The sequence below is a fragment of the Nicotiana tomentosiformis genome, chromosome 1, assembly GCF_000390325.3.
Source record: "Nicotiana tomentosiformis chromosome 1, ASM39032v3, whole genome shotgun sequence".
In the NCBI taxonomy this organism is placed as follows: Eukaryota; Viridiplantae; Streptophyta; class Magnoliopsida; order Solanales; family Solanaceae; genus Nicotiana; species Nicotiana tomentosiformis.
The window spans coordinates 48,940,685-48,957,388 of record NC_090812.1 but is presented as its reverse complement, the minus strand read 5'-3'; the positions used below and the strand labels follow the sequence as shown (position 1 = coordinate 48,957,388).

At 34.5% G+C, this 16,704-nt stretch overlaps 1 protein-coding gene and 1 non-coding gene across 2 annotated transcripts; one reads left to right on the top strand and one right to left on the bottom strand.

Moving 5' to 3' along the window:
• Positions 1 to 245: 245 nt before the first annotated feature.
• On the top strand, positions 246 to 352 carry LOC117278413 (small nucleolar RNA R71). The gene has a single exon (XR_004508784.1). It is a non-coding gene; the product is annotated as a small nucleolar RNA R71 (small nucleolar RNA).
• Positions 353 to 7,775: 7,423 nt separating this feature from the next.
• LOC104102930 (ferric reduction oxidase 2-like) lies at positions 7,776 to 12,981 on the bottom strand. The gene is made up of 8 exons (XM_009610771.4): positions 12,555 to 12,981; positions 12,162 to 12,264; positions 11,871 to 12,062; positions 10,857 to 11,091; positions 9,812 to 10,139; positions 9,461 to 9,704; positions 8,430 to 9,139; positions 7,776 to 8,158 (listed from the first exon to the last, which is right to left on the bottom strand). The coding sequence occupies exons 1-8, from the start codon at positions 12,757 to 12,759 to the stop codon at positions 8,019 to 8,021; spliced, it is 2,157 nt and encodes a 718-aa protein (XP_009609066.1). The 5' UTR covers positions 12,760 to 12,981; the 3' UTR covers positions 7,776 to 8,018.
• Positions 12,982 to 16,704: the final 3,723 nt, after the last annotated feature.

Below are 16,704 nucleotides of genomic sequence, written 5' to 3'. Positions count from 1 at the left end.
TTGGCCATGTTGTCTAGATGGGCTTGCATGGATGTGTTAGAGTCCACCTGGTGAACCCAACTGATTTTCTCCTGTCATTACTTTCAGTCGACCATTGATTCGCATCCTCAGATAATTGATCAAGAATTAAGACAACCTCCTCCGGCATTTTCTTCATTAGTGGTCCTCCACATGCAGTATTCAGAGTTTGTCGCGAAGATGGTATCATCCCATTCCATAAATCCTGGATTTGCATCCACAAATCAATTCCATTATGCTGACACTTTCTGACTATCTCCTTAAATCTCTCCCATACTTCGAAAACCATTTCTGTCTCCTTCTGGCAAAAATTGTGAATTTTCCTTCTGAACTTCCCTGTTTTTACTGTTGAGAAGTACTTGTCAAGAAAATTCTTGGTCATATCTTCCCATGTCTTGATCGAACTTGTGGGTAAACTACGAAGCCATTGCTTCACATCATCTTTCAATGAAAAGGAGAATGCCCTTAAGTAGACTACATCCTTTGATTCTCCATTGTATTGGAAGGTGTTCATGATTTCTTCAAAATTCATCAAGTGAGTATTAGGATCTTCGCTCACCTTCCCTCTAAAAATTCAGTTGTTTTGGATAGTTTGAAGCAAGCCTTGCTTCAATTCGAAATTGTTTGCTGCTATGGGTGGAGGTCTGACACTTGACAGTCCTTGATTATAGACTGGCCTAGCATAGTCACCCATTGATCTTCCAGGCCTGGGTGCTGCATTCTCAAATTGGTCTTCAACCGAAGGTCGATTTAGATTGAATCTTCGACCCCCTTCATCGTTGACGGTCTCATCCGCAATTCTCCGTGCAACTTCTAGTTATGCTGCCTCTCTTGCAACTAAGTCTACTCCATCATTCTCTTCGTTTGCCATGGTATCTTGAGTCGAAGTTTGACCCAAGAATTTTTCTGTTACGTCTCTTTCAGTTGTCGTAGGTGTTTCTCCAACTCTGGTTCGTAGGGTATCACTTCCTTTGAAGGCGATCGAGTCATACACCAGATAAATCAAACATGTATCCTGCACCCAAGTGAGAATCTTGAATAACTAAAGTAAAGTTGGTTTCTGAATTAGTACTAAAAACTACTTTAAACACTATTGATTTTCAATCCCCGGCAACGACGCCAAAATTTGACGAGCACAAAACACAACACAAAATGATTGCTCGCTAGTCAAAGATAGTATAATTTAATTATCCTTCCACAGGGATTGGATCTAAACAGTGTTCGAAGAATCTTCAGTTGATTACTATCCAGGAAAATTAATACTTGATTTGATGACTATTTCTATGATTACTACTAAAAATTAAGCAAGTGACAGCTGATCATAAAAGACACTAGATGAGCAACGAAGAAATATCAATGAGAGAAATAAGGGTATTTGACTAGATATGTGCAAGATAATTGACTCAGGATCCAATTCTTGAGTTAATTCACTCTATAATACTGTTGATTCTCACGAATTCAACAGATAATCAGATTACACTTGAAGTTAATGTCCCTCTTTCGATTAAACGTTAATTTTAGTAATTAATCCAATTGAAGCACGACAAACAATTGCAACAATAAAATGATGATTAAGATCTAAATGGTAACTTCTCACGAATATTTTCCTATTTTCTAGTTCGATTAACAATTCAAGAGGCTCTTTCGATTACCTTTGTGAATCATGAATTTAAACTAGAGCATAAGATGTAAAGCAATTCAATATAATGCTCCTCTTTCGATTAAGCAAAATAAGAACTAATTCCACAATACGAATTAAAACTCCATCAATTCGTTCTAAACAATTATCAAGAATTAAATCCTTAATCAAGTTATCAAAACATCATATCTGTCATCACCCTAATGAAAATTACTCCATAACAATGGAGTAATACATCTCAAATAAGTTTAAGAATAAATAAAACATCAAAGCTTCTGATTTCGATACAAACTCCTGCATCGCACCGATTGCAGGTTGTATATTTGATGAGTTCTTGAGTCTTCTTGACTTTGTTGGTTTTCCAATCTTTCGTAGGTCAAAAGTCCCCTAAAAATCATATTTTTGGTGTATTTATACCATGTAGAAACAAGCTCGAGTGAAACTACCGTTTCCTAGCTAAACTTGAAGATTACTCTGCCAAATTTGCACAGTAGCGACGCGTGCCGCTGAGGATTTCTAGAGAGCTCGCATTTTTCTTCTCATGCCATATTTGCACTGTCACGCCTCGCGGTGCCCCATGCGGCGCGGTAGTGGCTTTTACTCAGAGTGAATTCATGCGTTCACTTTTTGATACCCAGACTTGGTCCTCGACCCTCGAAAATGATTCCGGCCTAATTTTTTGGGCTTCTACTCAGACTTCAAAATTCCAACTTATTCGATTTCAGTCCAAATTACCTAAATAGCTCAGAATCATTTTCTACAAGGCATAAAATATGTAATAAGTATAATTCACTATCATTTAAGGTCAAACACAAGTAAAATGCAATAATTAGAGTGCAATACTATGGCTAAAATACGGGTTTCTAGCCTACCATCAATGGTTCATGTCCTAAACCTGATGATAATTCACCTAATCTAAAATAATGGAATAGATGTAATAACATGGTCATATCCTAGTTAACGAGCTCGCTCTCGCCAGAAATAGCAGAGAGTGTTCAATATTCAGAAACAACTGAGAGCATTTGGGAGCAATTGAATAAACAATATGGAATAATAAATGGTACAAATAATTTTGAAATCAAGAAAGAGCTTGCCTCTACTGTGCAGGGAGCTCTTGACATTGCTTCCTATTTCAACAAGCTAAAAAAGTTGTGGGATGAACTGAGGGTAATGTGCAGCAAAAAGGTAAATGAATGTGTATGTCCTGTGAAAGCTGAACATTTGAGGGATGAAGAAGAGGATAGAGTTCATTAGTTCCTTATGGGTCTTAATAAGATATATGTTGGAGTCAGGAGTAATATTTTGATGATGCAACCATTGCGATCTCTTGACAGTACATATAACATACTACTCCAAGATGAAAAATAAAGACAAGCAAATCCTAATTCCCAGTTTAACTCTGAGTCAACCTCTTTCCAAGTGTCTGCCATCAATAATAAGGCCATCAATCCTCCTCCTCAGAGGCAGTATAATCAAAGTGTGAGTTTTGACCAGAACAAAGGTGGTATGATTAATCTATTTTGCAAATATTACAAGAAGCCTTGACACTTAATTGATAAGTGTTACAAGCTTCATGGCTTTCCACCAAATTTCAAGTTCACCAAAGGGAAGGGAGTTGCAGCACATGTAACTGTAGAAAATGAGTTCTCAAATAGCTTTACTTCTTATCCCTCTGGTCCTACTCCTGGTTCTAGCACTGTTGTGGTTATAAATCATGACCATCAAGGGTCTGCAGTACCTGGATTAACACAGCAACAATACACACAGTTGATGAATCTTCTTCAACAGTCTCACTTGTCTGACTCTATTCCTCAACCCAATCTCATGGCATCTGCTAACTTTGCTGGTATTTTGCTGCCTGATTCTGTAGAATATGGTTCAAGTTCTTGTATGCTGACACAATCCACTAAATCCACTAGTTGCACAAACCTAATTTGGATAATTGATTCCGGTGCAACTGATCACATAACTTCAAACAAAGATGTTCTTTTTAACATTATTTCCCTGACTGTTCCTTACCTTGTGTCCCTTCCAAATGGATATAAGGTCAAGGTAACAAGTACAGGATTGTATTCCTTAAATAAATCGATCACTCTCCACAATGTGCTTTATGTCCCATCTTTTCATCACAATCTCATTTCTGTTTGCAGACTAGTACAACAGTTGCATTGTATAATCATGTTTACTGGTACTGGTTTTTTCATTCAGGCCCATTTTCTGAAGAGGCCTCTAGCGCTTGGTAGAGTAAGCAATGGACTCTACAAGTCTCAATCGACAATATTATCTCTTCCCAGAACTCTGTGACTGAGAACTTCACTTCCTGCAACTCACTTTCACCTTATACTTTTGTTACTAGTACTTCATTTATAGATAGTTCCATTCCTACTTGTAATAAAGCTGCATTGTATGAAATAAATATTGTTTGGCATCAAAGATTAGCTCACACTCTTTTTATAAGGATGAAAAATATTCCTGCTATTTCTTCTGCCATTTCCTCTAAACAATGTTTTCCTTGCAATGTGTGTCCTATGGCTAGACAAACAAGGTTGTCATTTCCTGATAGTAGTATCCAAAGTGCTAAACCTTTTCAACTTATTCATGTTACCACCTGGGGACCCTATCACACACCAACCTACTCTGGTTCTAGATAATTCTTAACAATTTTTTATGATTTCAGTAGATCTACATGGACTCATTTGATGGGTTCTAAAAGTAATGCCTTTTCTTGGCTAAAAGATTTTGTTTTGATGGTTAAAACTCAATTTAATGTGACTGTCAAAACCATTAGAAGTGATAATGCCTTGGAGTTGGGCTCTAGTCATTCAGCCATATCTTCTTTTTTTTTTCTGACCATGACATTATTCATCAAACCACCTGTCCACACACACCACAACGAAATGATATAGTGGAGAGAAAGCACAGAACCTTACTTGAAGCATCTAAAGCATTGCTTTTTCAATCCAAAGTACCACTAAGATTCTTGGGGGATTGTCTTTTGACAACCACTTATCTCATAAATAGGCTACCTTCTAAATTGCTGAACAATAAATCTCCTTTTGAAATATTGTATGGGAAGGAACCTACTTATTCTCATTTGAGGACTTTTGGCTGCCTTTGCTATGCCACTGTGCCCATTCCACAAAGGGACAAACTCCTACCTAGGGCTATAGTGTATTTTTCTTGGTTATCCCTATGCCAAGAAAGGCTACAAGTTGTATAATCCGGAATCAAACAAATGCTTCATCTCTAGAGATGTTATTTTTCACGAGCATCAATTTCCTTTTGCTGAACCTTCTAGTTCATATGTTGCTCCTATTTCTGAGTCCCCTCTCTCAACTACTTCCCTCTCTGAGGAACCTAATCCTTATCCTTTTACACCTGATCCATCTTTCCCTACTTCTGCCCTTCATCATTTTCCCCCTACTTTCCCTGATCCTTTACCATCTGCTGATTCTTCAGCTTCTCATTCTCATATGTCTTCTACTTCTTCTAATCCTTCTTCTACTTATTCTGATCCTCTGCCCGTAAGGAGGTCTGATAGGCCTCATAATCCTCCTTCTTATTTGCAAGATTATCAATGTCAACTTCCTGCATTTTTTTCTTATTCTTCTATTCAGCACTTAGAGTTTGAACCACATACTTATGCTCAGGCAGCTCCTATTCCAGCTTGGCAGGATGCCATGAAGAAGGAGTTTGAGGCTTTACAGGTAAACAACACTTGGGACATTATTGAATTACCTCCAGGGAAGAAACCTATTAGGTGTAAATGAGTTATAAAGTTAAAAATAGGGCTGATGGTAGTGTTGAGTGATACAAAGCACGGTTTGTTATTAGGGGCGACACACAGGTTGAAAGGGAGGATTTCAATAAAACTTTTTCCCCTGTGGTGAAGTTATCTACTGTTAAATGTCTTATGGCTATTGTTGTTAAGAAGGGTTGGTCTTTATTTCAACTCGATGTAAATAATGCTTTTCTTCATGGTGATTTAGATGAGGAGATGTATATGAGATTGCCTCCAGGTCTCTCCATTTCTTCTTCTTCTTCTACTTCTCTTATTGCCTCTCTAGTGTGCAAGCTAAAGAAATCCCTCTATGGTTTGAGATAGGCATCCAGGCAATGGTATGTAAAGTAGTCCCAAACTTTGTGTTTAAGAGGATACACTCAATCTTTAAATGATTATTCCCTGTTTGTTAAGGGATCTCCTGGTAACATAGTTGTTGTTGCAGTTTATGTGGATGACATAATCTTAACAGGTGACAATCTTGCTGAAATTTTAGCTTTGAAACAATTTTTAGATAATGAGTTTAAAATCAAAGATCTGGGGCTTTTGCATTATTTTCTAGGGATTGAGGTATCCACTTCTCCCAATGGGATTTTATTAAACCAAAAGAAATTTATAACTGATTTGCTTAGGGAATATAATGCTTGGATGTGTCCTCTGTTGTTAGTCCTTTGGATTTAAGTATGGAGTTGCGGGCTAACTTTGGGGACTTATTGCCAAATTCTGAGAAGTATTCATAGTTTGATTGGTAAACTTTTGTTTTTGACTCATACTCGACATGATATCTGCTTTAGGGTGCAACATTTAAGTCAATTCTTGCAAGCACCTCGTTTACCTCATATGTCTGCTGCATTGCATATGTTGAGATATTTGAAGGGCACGGTTGATATTGGATTGATTTACTCTAATTCCCCTGATTATACTCTCACAGCTTACTCTGACAGTGATTGGGCAGCTTGCCCCGACACTAGGAAATCAGTTACAGGGTTTTGTGTATTCTTGGGGTGATAGTTTGGTGGGTTGGAAGTCGAATAAACAACCCGTTGTTTCCCTTTCCTCTACTGAAGCTGAGTACCGAGCTCTTAGCAAACTTGTGGCTGAACTCACATGGTTATCAAGACTGTTGACTGGTGTTTATGTTCATGTTCCACAACCTATTTCTGTTTTTTGTGATAACCAAGAAGCAATACACATTGCTAAGAATTCTCTATTCCACGAGCGTACCAAACACATTGAGGTGGATTACCACTTCATCCGAAAAAAGCTTGCTGAAGGTTTGATTAAGTTGTTCCATGTCCCCACCTCCAGGCAGCTCGTGGACATCTTTACCAAGCCTTTGATCGGAGTTCTTCACCATTCTTTTTTGTCCAAGTTGAAGGTGTTGTCCCCCTCCAACTAGGGGGGGGAGGGGGGGTTGGGCTATCTGAATATTTCGCCTCAGGCCCAAAACATAAAAGCATAAGTGGCCCATAGTATTTATTTTGTATTAGTTGGCATTTGTAATAGTTAGACTGTTTTGTTTAGTTTAGCCAATTTTACTTCTGTACATATTGTAAAGACTGGTTATATGCTTTGTATATAAGTGAAGGAGGCCCAAAACTGTAAGGGATGATCAATGCTATTCACTCAGAATACTTTCTCTCCTCTCTCATGTTCTCTCGAACTTTCATCATGAAACCCTACCCAAATTTCGCAAATTCTAATTGATTTAGCATGTTAACACTTATAGACTTCAAATCCTCTCTCATGTTCTCTCGAACTTTCCTCATGAAACCCTATCCAAATTTCGCAAATTCCAATTGATTTAGCATGTTAACACCTATAGACTTCAAATCCTAAAATCGCGTTTGCAATCGCTATGTTCCTTGCTTCAAGATTAATATCTTTACGCGGACATCTCATCATACCGGCCATTAGAAGCTCAAATATTTTAACACAAAATCTTTCCGAAGTTTTGAATTTCTTATCAGAACTTGAATTTTGACCTCATTCGAAATCCATCGAATGATTTTATTTAAGTTTTCATATTGTTAATATGGAACTATGGAGTTCTCAATTGGATGCTAGTGGTTAAGAAAGCACTTAGATTGGAACTTTTAGTGGTGTAATCGAATTGAAATTGGGACCTCTTGGTTAGGACAACTGTCGCGCTCCATATCTAATCTACTTTCTAATATTGCCGATCGATGTCTAGTCAATTTAGAACGTTCTTTCCCTTTTCCCCCTTTTCCCTTTGCGAAATTCTTACTTCTTATAAGCAAATAATCGGATTGAATATCTCAATCTTTTTAATCTTACCTTTTTGCAATTTCTCATAAAGAGTATGATTAAGAACAATTCAAACAGAGAATTAGTACTTTTTACATTTCACAACAAAGGAAACATGTTACAGGAGCACTTGAAAAACTCAATCACCCAGGAGCATAACCACAAATAAAATAAATAAAATAAAAAGAAGACATTATCTTATTTTTCCTTCGTGTAAGGGGTGGGGCAGGGATAAGGAAGGATGAATATTTTGTCATTCCATGGACTATGCATAATACATTAAGTCTCTTGAAATTATGCCATAAAAGAAAGTCACCAACTGAAGCTAATGGACTCAAAATGAAGGTTGGAAGCTAAACCAGAGGAACAAATGTTTGCAACTTCATGTCTCATCTTCTTTGGCCCACACACTAGTACTCCAACACTTGATTCTTTCCTCTCAAAAAGAATCTCTGCATCAAATTTACAACTTTTTTAAAGGAGAGTTCTTCAAATTGTAGCAGGTAAGAGTCTCCAGTAGTTCTATTAATTAGTAAAAAGTTAGGTAATTTGATCGATTCTATAGCTAAATCATCTTGGGATTTAAGTTATATACAAAAAGCCATAGAATTGTTTTTACACCATTAGTTAAATTTAACGGATTAAAATATGTTATTACTCTATTTTTCAAATTAATATATAAACTTGATATATGACGACTGATATATTTTTTGATAAACTTACTTTTGAGGTCTGGCCTTTCACCAAAATGGAGATTAGTTGACTGAAGAAGTGACTGTTGGGGCAAACTCTCCATTTCCCTATCTGCATTATAGAACCAAGAATTAGGTGAAGCCATTGGAGTTGCTCCTTCCATGTTCTGAATTTGGTTGGCTTCCACTCCAGTGTGTTTCTTGTTCCAAAGAAATGCTGCAGTACTTGTGATGACTATGGAAATGCAAATAAGAAGCATATTCAGCACAGCCTTTATCGGATAAGAGTAGATGTCATTGGTATTTTTATCAATTGGATAGATGTAATATCTATTCAAAGCCCCCAAAGAAATCAAGAAAATGATGAAGGAAGATGATATGATAGCACCGAGCCAAAGCCAATTGTTCTGGCCAAGAATAGGAGTGATGGGCTGATCAGATGGGTTGGGTTTGAACCATATGGTCCTCAAGTTCTTCTTGTCTTCTGCTAATATGGGTTGCTTTTCTCTTGTTACATAAGCCTCAATTTGTAGGCCTAACTTGGAAGTTTCTGAAGGGGCACCAGAAATGGGAAGGAGAAGGTCTAACATGGTAAGGTCCTCTGAATTCTTGAACACACTTATGAGTAGGATTTCTGGTGTCTTGCATTTCTGTGACTCACTTGTGTGGATTAGCTCCCTTATTATGGAGATGAAAGGGGTGATTCCACTCCCGCCGCTCACCATAATCAATAAATCATGCCTGTAGCAAGCAAATGCAAAAAAGTTTTAAAATGTATATATAAAATAATAAGATCCTAAACCTCTGCTACACAATATAATATTTTCAATCATGTTAAGTTTGTTGCATCATCTCATGTGACAATTTACCAATTTCATTACCAAATTGACCGTTAAGTGTTAAGTGGCTAGCCCTCCCTGCATCTATTGATGGCATGTATGAGGACATAGTAGTCAATTGCACAGTGAAACTTACCATGTTCCTGAACTCTAATGAACCTAATTATGTACCATACTTTAGATGACAAAATGAAACTATCTGTGTTATCCTTTTCATAAATACCTTAGGAAATGTGTGGAAGGAGGTCCATAAGGTCCTTCAACAGAGACATTAAGACGATCTACAGAAATAGGGGAAGAAAGCATCTGGTAAAGCTTCTTGGACCAACTTCCTTCACCCTTAATGACAACACTGAGCTTCTCTGCCTCTAAACTACTGCTTGAAGTGATGGTAAATGGATGCCATTGCATTCTTGAAATGCTAGGTACATTCACAAACATGATGCTAGTTGGTGTAAAACTTAAACCTGTGGATTGAAAAAAGGATAAGAATGTCAATTTGGCTATGTGAATTATCTTATAACATTCTACCTCAATCACTGTCAATGTAAATGATGTTAGTTCCTTCAGTTACCTTTACTCTTGGAGAAGTTTAGCTCAACAGTTTCACATGGTAGAACTCGAGCTGAGACCAAACGAACATTTGATCGCGACTGTAAGAATCTCAAGTATCGATCAACAATGAAGAGGTAGAAACCGGGAAGCATAATTCCAGCATAAGAGACGCCAACATGGAAAACAAAGAAGACGACGAAGAGAATGTAGAGGTGGTGAGTGTAGAAAAAGAGCTCAAACATCTTTCTCCTAATGCGAGGGAATGTTGCTATCCACAAAACCAATCCAGAAAGCAGTGACAACTCTCCAGCCAAATTTGAGATATCGGTTTTTCCCCATTTAAGCATCTGTTTCATTTCAATCAAGAAAAAAATCTAGTTAGCTAGAAATTCACCAAGAATATTTGGATTTAGTTGTGTTTTAGTACCTCTCAGGATAAATCCTACAATAGGTTTAGTAGTAAACTATTTAATTAATGTGATTCTACTGTAATTAGTTTGTGCACCCCTTTGAGTTGTCTTTACCAGTTGATATATTAGGAAGAACAGAAAGAATAAAAAGGTCAATTCTTTTATTCCCTTTGTAAAGTATAAAAACTTGATTGACGGAATATCTTCTTAAAAAATGCTTGGACCAACACTCCAAGAGTTGACTACATGGAGATCCAAGAAATTTGCTCCTTTTTTATATCTTATTTAATTTTTATTTGTAAGCGTGTCATCTAGATATGGAAAGTACTATTCTGCTTTTCTTGCTAACATAGACTTGACGTATTGCAGAGAAATATGTGATATAAAGTTGATATAACCCCAATAAAACAAAATAAAAAAAACTAAAAACAAATTTAATACAAACAAACAAAGCACAATATCACTTTCTGTTTTTCTTGATCTTTTCTATGTTCACTTCACTCCATCAAATATGACCTCTACCTTTACGTCATAATTATATCATCCTAACCTAGTTGAGTGTATGTACATCTTCCCTATATATAAATAGGAGTAATTTTTAACGGAATGAATAAGGTTACTTTTAAATTATTATAAGCTATATAATTAAATTACCTCAGACAATTGATGAGTGGCAGCCCAATAGATAATGTAGCAAATGCCATGAGCAGAGAAAAGGGTCATTACAATATGGCCAAGCCATATATGGTATTTAACACTTGCTTCAGAAGTCAGACCAAAGACTTGCAGCACTGAGGAACCTCTTGTAACTGGTACAAACAGAAACGTAAGCGCTATATTTCCAACAAGTCCTAACCTCAGGCCTGAGTTTTCCAACTTGGCTTCCCATCTGTCATTACCAATTCAAAATAATAAGAAAAAGTGTCATATAAATGGTAACAAATTAAGTCAATGACGAATCCAAAATTCAGAAGTTAAGGGTCCAATGAGTTCTCAAATATATAACTCTTTCTATAATTTTGTACTCCCTATGTGGCACTGTTACTATTTTGAGAGCCAACGAGATTTTCCTTTAACCATGATTTTTATTATGGTTTTAATTTTTTTGAATTGTTATATATATATATATATATATATATATATATATACACTCTCCGTTTTAATTTGTGTGAACATATTTCCTTTTTAGTCCGTGCAAAAAAGAATGACCTTTTTCCTTATTTGGAAACAATTTACATTTATGCAATGATTTATAGCCACACAAAATATATATGCCTCATTTTACACCACAAATTAAAAAGTATTCTCTGTTTTCTTAAACTCTGTACCCAGTCAAATGGGTTCACATAGATTAAAACGGAGAGAGTATATTATTAAAAGAAAATTGATAATTCTACAAACCTTAAACTAAGGAGTGTGACTCGTACTTTGAACCAAACAGCACAAAATGAACCATAGTGAGTACTTGTTCTTCGCGCGCATATATATATATATATATATATATATATATATAAAAGGTTGGAATTCGATCTCGAAACATTAAGTTTTGCCAAACTTATGGTTAGGAGTGTCTATAGGTCAGGTTACCAATGGATTTTTGTTTATGAAAAATCAAAGTAAATGTAGAACAAGTGTTATCGCGATCTCGAATATTAGATGATAACTTACACTTTCTCTCCACTTTTGGCTACAGACTTTGGTGTAATAGTGGGAAAGATAATACGCAAGTAAGACGCAAAAGTCCAGACTAAAAGTGCGATGAACATGACAAAAAAGCAAAGCTCGATCCTTGAAACAATCCCTAGCCCCTTCATGATTATCGGCCTCCTCCATATTGTCAACTTTTGTTTTCCCTCAACTCTGTTTATAATCAGAAAAAAAAACATTATTACATAAATAGATTTGCATATTTAAATTTTTTTTTGTGGGGGCGGGGGGGGGGGGGGGGGGGGTTCATACCTGTTGATGTTTTTATCATTGGATTTCTTCCATAAATGAAGGTATACACATCCCAAGACAGCAATAAATATGAAAGGAAATGTGTTCAACAGCAGTGTCCTCCCTGTAAAAAATTGCACTTGAACTGATAAGTTCTTCAAATAATTGAATTATAAAATCTTTTGAGAAGATTTCATTTTTATCTTCATCCAAGGGATTAAAGAAGCAAGCTCTTTGAGCTAAATATTGCAAAAAGATTTCGATTTCTATGCTGTAATTATTTCGGTAATCTGAAAACTAAACTAAATAATACTATGTTGTAACTTGTAATCACAATATTACAAGTTACACTGACATCGAAATATTTTTCCACTATTAGTAGTATATATTAAAAGAAGAAGAAAAGCAAGATACCTTGAGCTCCAAAGTAAGTGGATGTAGCAGTCTGAGCTTTGATCTTGGGTGTCCATATTTGTCTATACATATTGGTTGGTGTTACGATCAAAAGGAGAAAATACCCAATTGTAACAGTTAACAGTAGAGCCATTATAATTGCTTGGAAGCCATTGCTGTTGCTTGATGAAGGAGAGGATGATCTCTGAGCCATTCTTGAATCCATTTTAATTACTTTTGTTTCTCCCTCTATCTCTATCTCTATCTCTATCTCTCTTTCTTGATGATAATGAGTTAAAAACTTTTGGATGGAGAATGTTAAAAGGAATGAAGTCTTTATATAGTATAAGGAGAGAATTGATATACTATATTTTTTTGCCAAGTGTAGAAATGTGAGCTCATCCTAATATATTCTTGAAGTAGCATGATTCATGTCCCTACATCTTTGTATTACGTTTACGGCTGGGAAATTCCTTTATTTTGTTCATTCTTCGACAACTTGTGTGCGCGTATATATATATTGACGTGTAATAATCCATGTTGAAGATAAATATGGTCCTATAGTATTAGAGGTCAACCAGATGGGAATTGAGGGAGAATGTCACGTGGATAACTCCCATTTAACACCATTGCATGGGTCACTGGTTGGAAGCTTAAACAGTGAACATGGCAAGTAGGAGTACCGTACATGGTTCGGGTTGGTTCGAATTTTTTAATTATCCAATTAAATTAATAGTGTCGGATATTTAAATTTATAAACCAAACAAAATCAATAAAGTCGAGTTTTTCAATCTTGGATTTTCGGGTTTTTTTTCCGGTAACGACTTCATAGCATAAAATATGTAACTTGTGCTCCAAATATTTCTTAAGTCCTAGTAAAATACAACTATATAATGTATTTTTCAAGAAATTAATACAATAATATGAGATAAGTCATAGCATTATACTAAAATATTCAATAACAAAGATAAAATAATAAAATTACATAAAACAAATATCGCTAATTAATAAGCCATAATGAAAATTAACATAATCTATAAATACTGTATAGGTCATGCTAAAATAAGTATAGCTAATAAGTACTAATATTAATTATACAACTAAACACTAAAGAAAAAGATAAATTAAGTTATGCATTTTCATTATAAACTAATGTAAAACCAAAATAATTATCCAAAACTATCGTCATTCCTAGTATTGAATTGAATTTCTTTTGTTAGTATTAGTATTGATTTGAACTTTGTTTGAGTTACTACATTTATGTGTTTTAAAATTTATTTACCATTCAAGAATGTTAAGTCTAAACTTGAAATAATACGTTAAAAGATAAAATTGTGAAAGTTTAAGAAATATTTATAAATTACATTACAATAAATATTTATATGTATAAAATATTTTAAAAATTATATAAATGTACTATCAGGTTGGTTTGTTTCGGTTTGACTTTTTTTAGTTAAAACCAAATCAAACCAATTATGGTCGGGTTTTATTTTTCAAAACAAACCAAACCACATCGAGTTTTTTTTTTCCGGTTTGACTCTAATTATCGGTTTGGTGTGGTTTATCGGTTTTCATTATACACGCCTTATGGCAAGTTAGCATTTTTTAATAAGAGAAAGAGTTTCTAATTAAATATTTGCACAATTAGAGGTAACGATTAATTAATATGATTAAAATTACACTCTAATTACAATGTGTATTAGTGTATAACTTAGATCCCATGGGGAATAACGGTTGGGCTAGCTCTTTTTCCTTTTTTTCCTTCTTATTAAAGAGTTGCAAATGCTTATTAGCTCTATAACTCAAAATAACACATTATATTAGCTTGAAAAAAGTGTACTAGTAAAAAATTCTAGAGATCTTAAAGACACACTCTAAAATTAAAAAGGAAAAAAAGGAAGCAATATATATATATATATATATATATATATATATATATAATGGGTGTACATGGGTCGGGTTGGTTCGGATTTTTCAATTACCAAACCAAACCAATTGTGTCGGGTTATTAAATCTAAAGACCAAACCAAATTAATAAAAGTCGGATTTTTTAATCTCAGATTTTCTCGGATTTTTCGGATTTTCGGATTTTTTTTCATAAAGTCTTCATAGCACAAAACATAGAATTTGTGTTCCAAATATTTCTTTAATCCTAGTAAGACAGAACTATATGAGGTATTTTTTAATAAAATAACATAAATATGGGATGAGTCATGGCATTGTACTAAAATATTCAACAATAAATATAATAAAATTGCATAAAATATATTATTAATAAATCATAATGAAAACAAACATAATTTAAAATTACTAAGTTGCTAAAATAAGTACGACTAATAAGTACTACTATTATTTACTTAACTAAACACAGAAAAATAAGTTATGCATTTTATCTAAACCATGAAAAAACTAAAAATAGATATCCAACACTATTTTCATTCATAGTACAATTGAATTGCATGTCTTTTATTAGCATTAGTATTGATTTGATTTCGGTTTAGGACTTATTTGAGTAACTAACATTTATGAACTATAAAACTTATTGGAGCATCCAAAAATTATAAGTTCAAGCTTGAGATAATACGCTAAAAGATAAAACTATGAAATATCTTAAGACATATTTATAAACTACACTACAATAAATATTTTTATGTATTAAATATATTTAAAACTTCCATATATATATTGTCGGGTTAGTTTGGTTTCGGTTTGACTTTTTTTAGTTAAAACCAAACCAAACCAATTATGGTCGGGTTTTTTTCCCAACATCAAATTAAGTCAAACCAAACCATAGTCAGGTTTTCTTTTTCGGTTTGACTCGGATTATCGGGTTGGTGCGGTTTGTCAGTTTCGTTTGTACACCGCTAATATATATAAAATAAAATAAAAAGAACGATGCTAAAGTGCTCATATTTTGTTCCCTTCTACGGAATTGGTTATGAAAACCTTAAAAAAAAGTGCAGATACCCAATTTTAAAGCAGTTTGTTGTCGCCTTTACAACAGATTCTGGTATATAGCCAAATCATGAGCGGTTGGGTTTTGAAAGTAAAAGGGCGAACGATTTCGTACTGATCACTAATTCTGTGGTTAATAAGATTTGATGTGTGAGAACACTTCGAATTAATTCAGAAAATGTATTATTTTATTTTGTTATAGTTTATAAAACTTTTAAACGTTGTAAACACGTCGATAGCGTCCAAAATTCCCATAAAGCAAAAGTCTCTCCTTGTAAATTACTACTACGTTTTCCGTCTATATAACAGAAAGAGAAAAAGGTAAAGGCTGCCGGTTGGGGTGGTTTCTTCAGTTTTTAAAAGCATAAGAATACAAAAAGAAAAGATTAAAAAGTGCAATTATTTTGTTGCTTCTTTAACAATTTCTAAGCTGCTTAATGACATAAACAGAAAGGGTTGACAAAACAGATAAATAGGATTTTGACTTTGCAAAAGCAAATTAAAGTGTGGGCATCTTGTGTTTCCTTGAGACTGAGAAGTGTAGTTAGCGTGGTGGATGTGTGTTAACACGTGCCCATTAATCTAGTGATTGGATTCAACTTGAGTATAATTTGAATAATTAATCTCTTTATTTATTTTCAATTTGTCATGCTATGTCTTTACAATATATTATTCAATACTCTTTTTGAGTATCAGCTTAGTACTTTGATCATCTATAGTGGAATAATAATATCCACCGATACATATTAAAATAAGAACCTTAGATCTGTTGGTACCTGAGATCCGTTAAGGCCGTAAGAGAAAGGATTTGGACCTATTCCAACTTGATTGGTTCAGTAATTTCCATGAGAAATATTTTTTTTTTTTTAAAAACTTTTTGCATAACTCAGAAATAATATATCTGAAACTGTATGTTTTTTTCTTTTAATTTGCTCTTCTTTTCTCTTGTTAGGATGATGCGGTTATGGTATCTATACGGGTGGGAGGTAGCAGATATGATAAAATAGTCGTGCAAGCTAGTTCGATACTACAGTTATAAAAAAAAGTAAAGATACTAGATTCAAACGTGGAAATGACATCAGGTAGCCACTTTAACAGGCTGCTATTTAGGAATTAGCCCGTGCGTCCAGAATTTCAGTTTTTCCGGTGCGTCCAGAATTTCAGTTTTTCAGTTCAACTTTTCGGGACAAAAATGTCCTAAATTGTCCTGAAATAA

What these genes read in the sequence shown, in the direction of transcription:
- LOC104102930 (XM_009610771.4), bottom strand. Translation starts at nt 12,759, where the DNA reads ATGGATTCAAGAATGGCTCAGAGATCATCCTCTCCTTCATCAAGCAAC. An exon ending in GCCAAAAGTGGAGAGAAAGT is followed by an intron (nt 11,092 to 11,870) that starts GTAAGTTATCAT and finishes TGGTAATGACAG; the next exon opens with ATGGGAAGCCAAGTTGGAAA. An exon ending in TGAAAGGCCAGACCTCAAAA is followed by an intron (nt 8,159 to 8,429) that starts GTAAGTTTATCA and finishes AATTTGATGCAG; the next exon opens with AGATTCTTTTTGAGAGGAAA.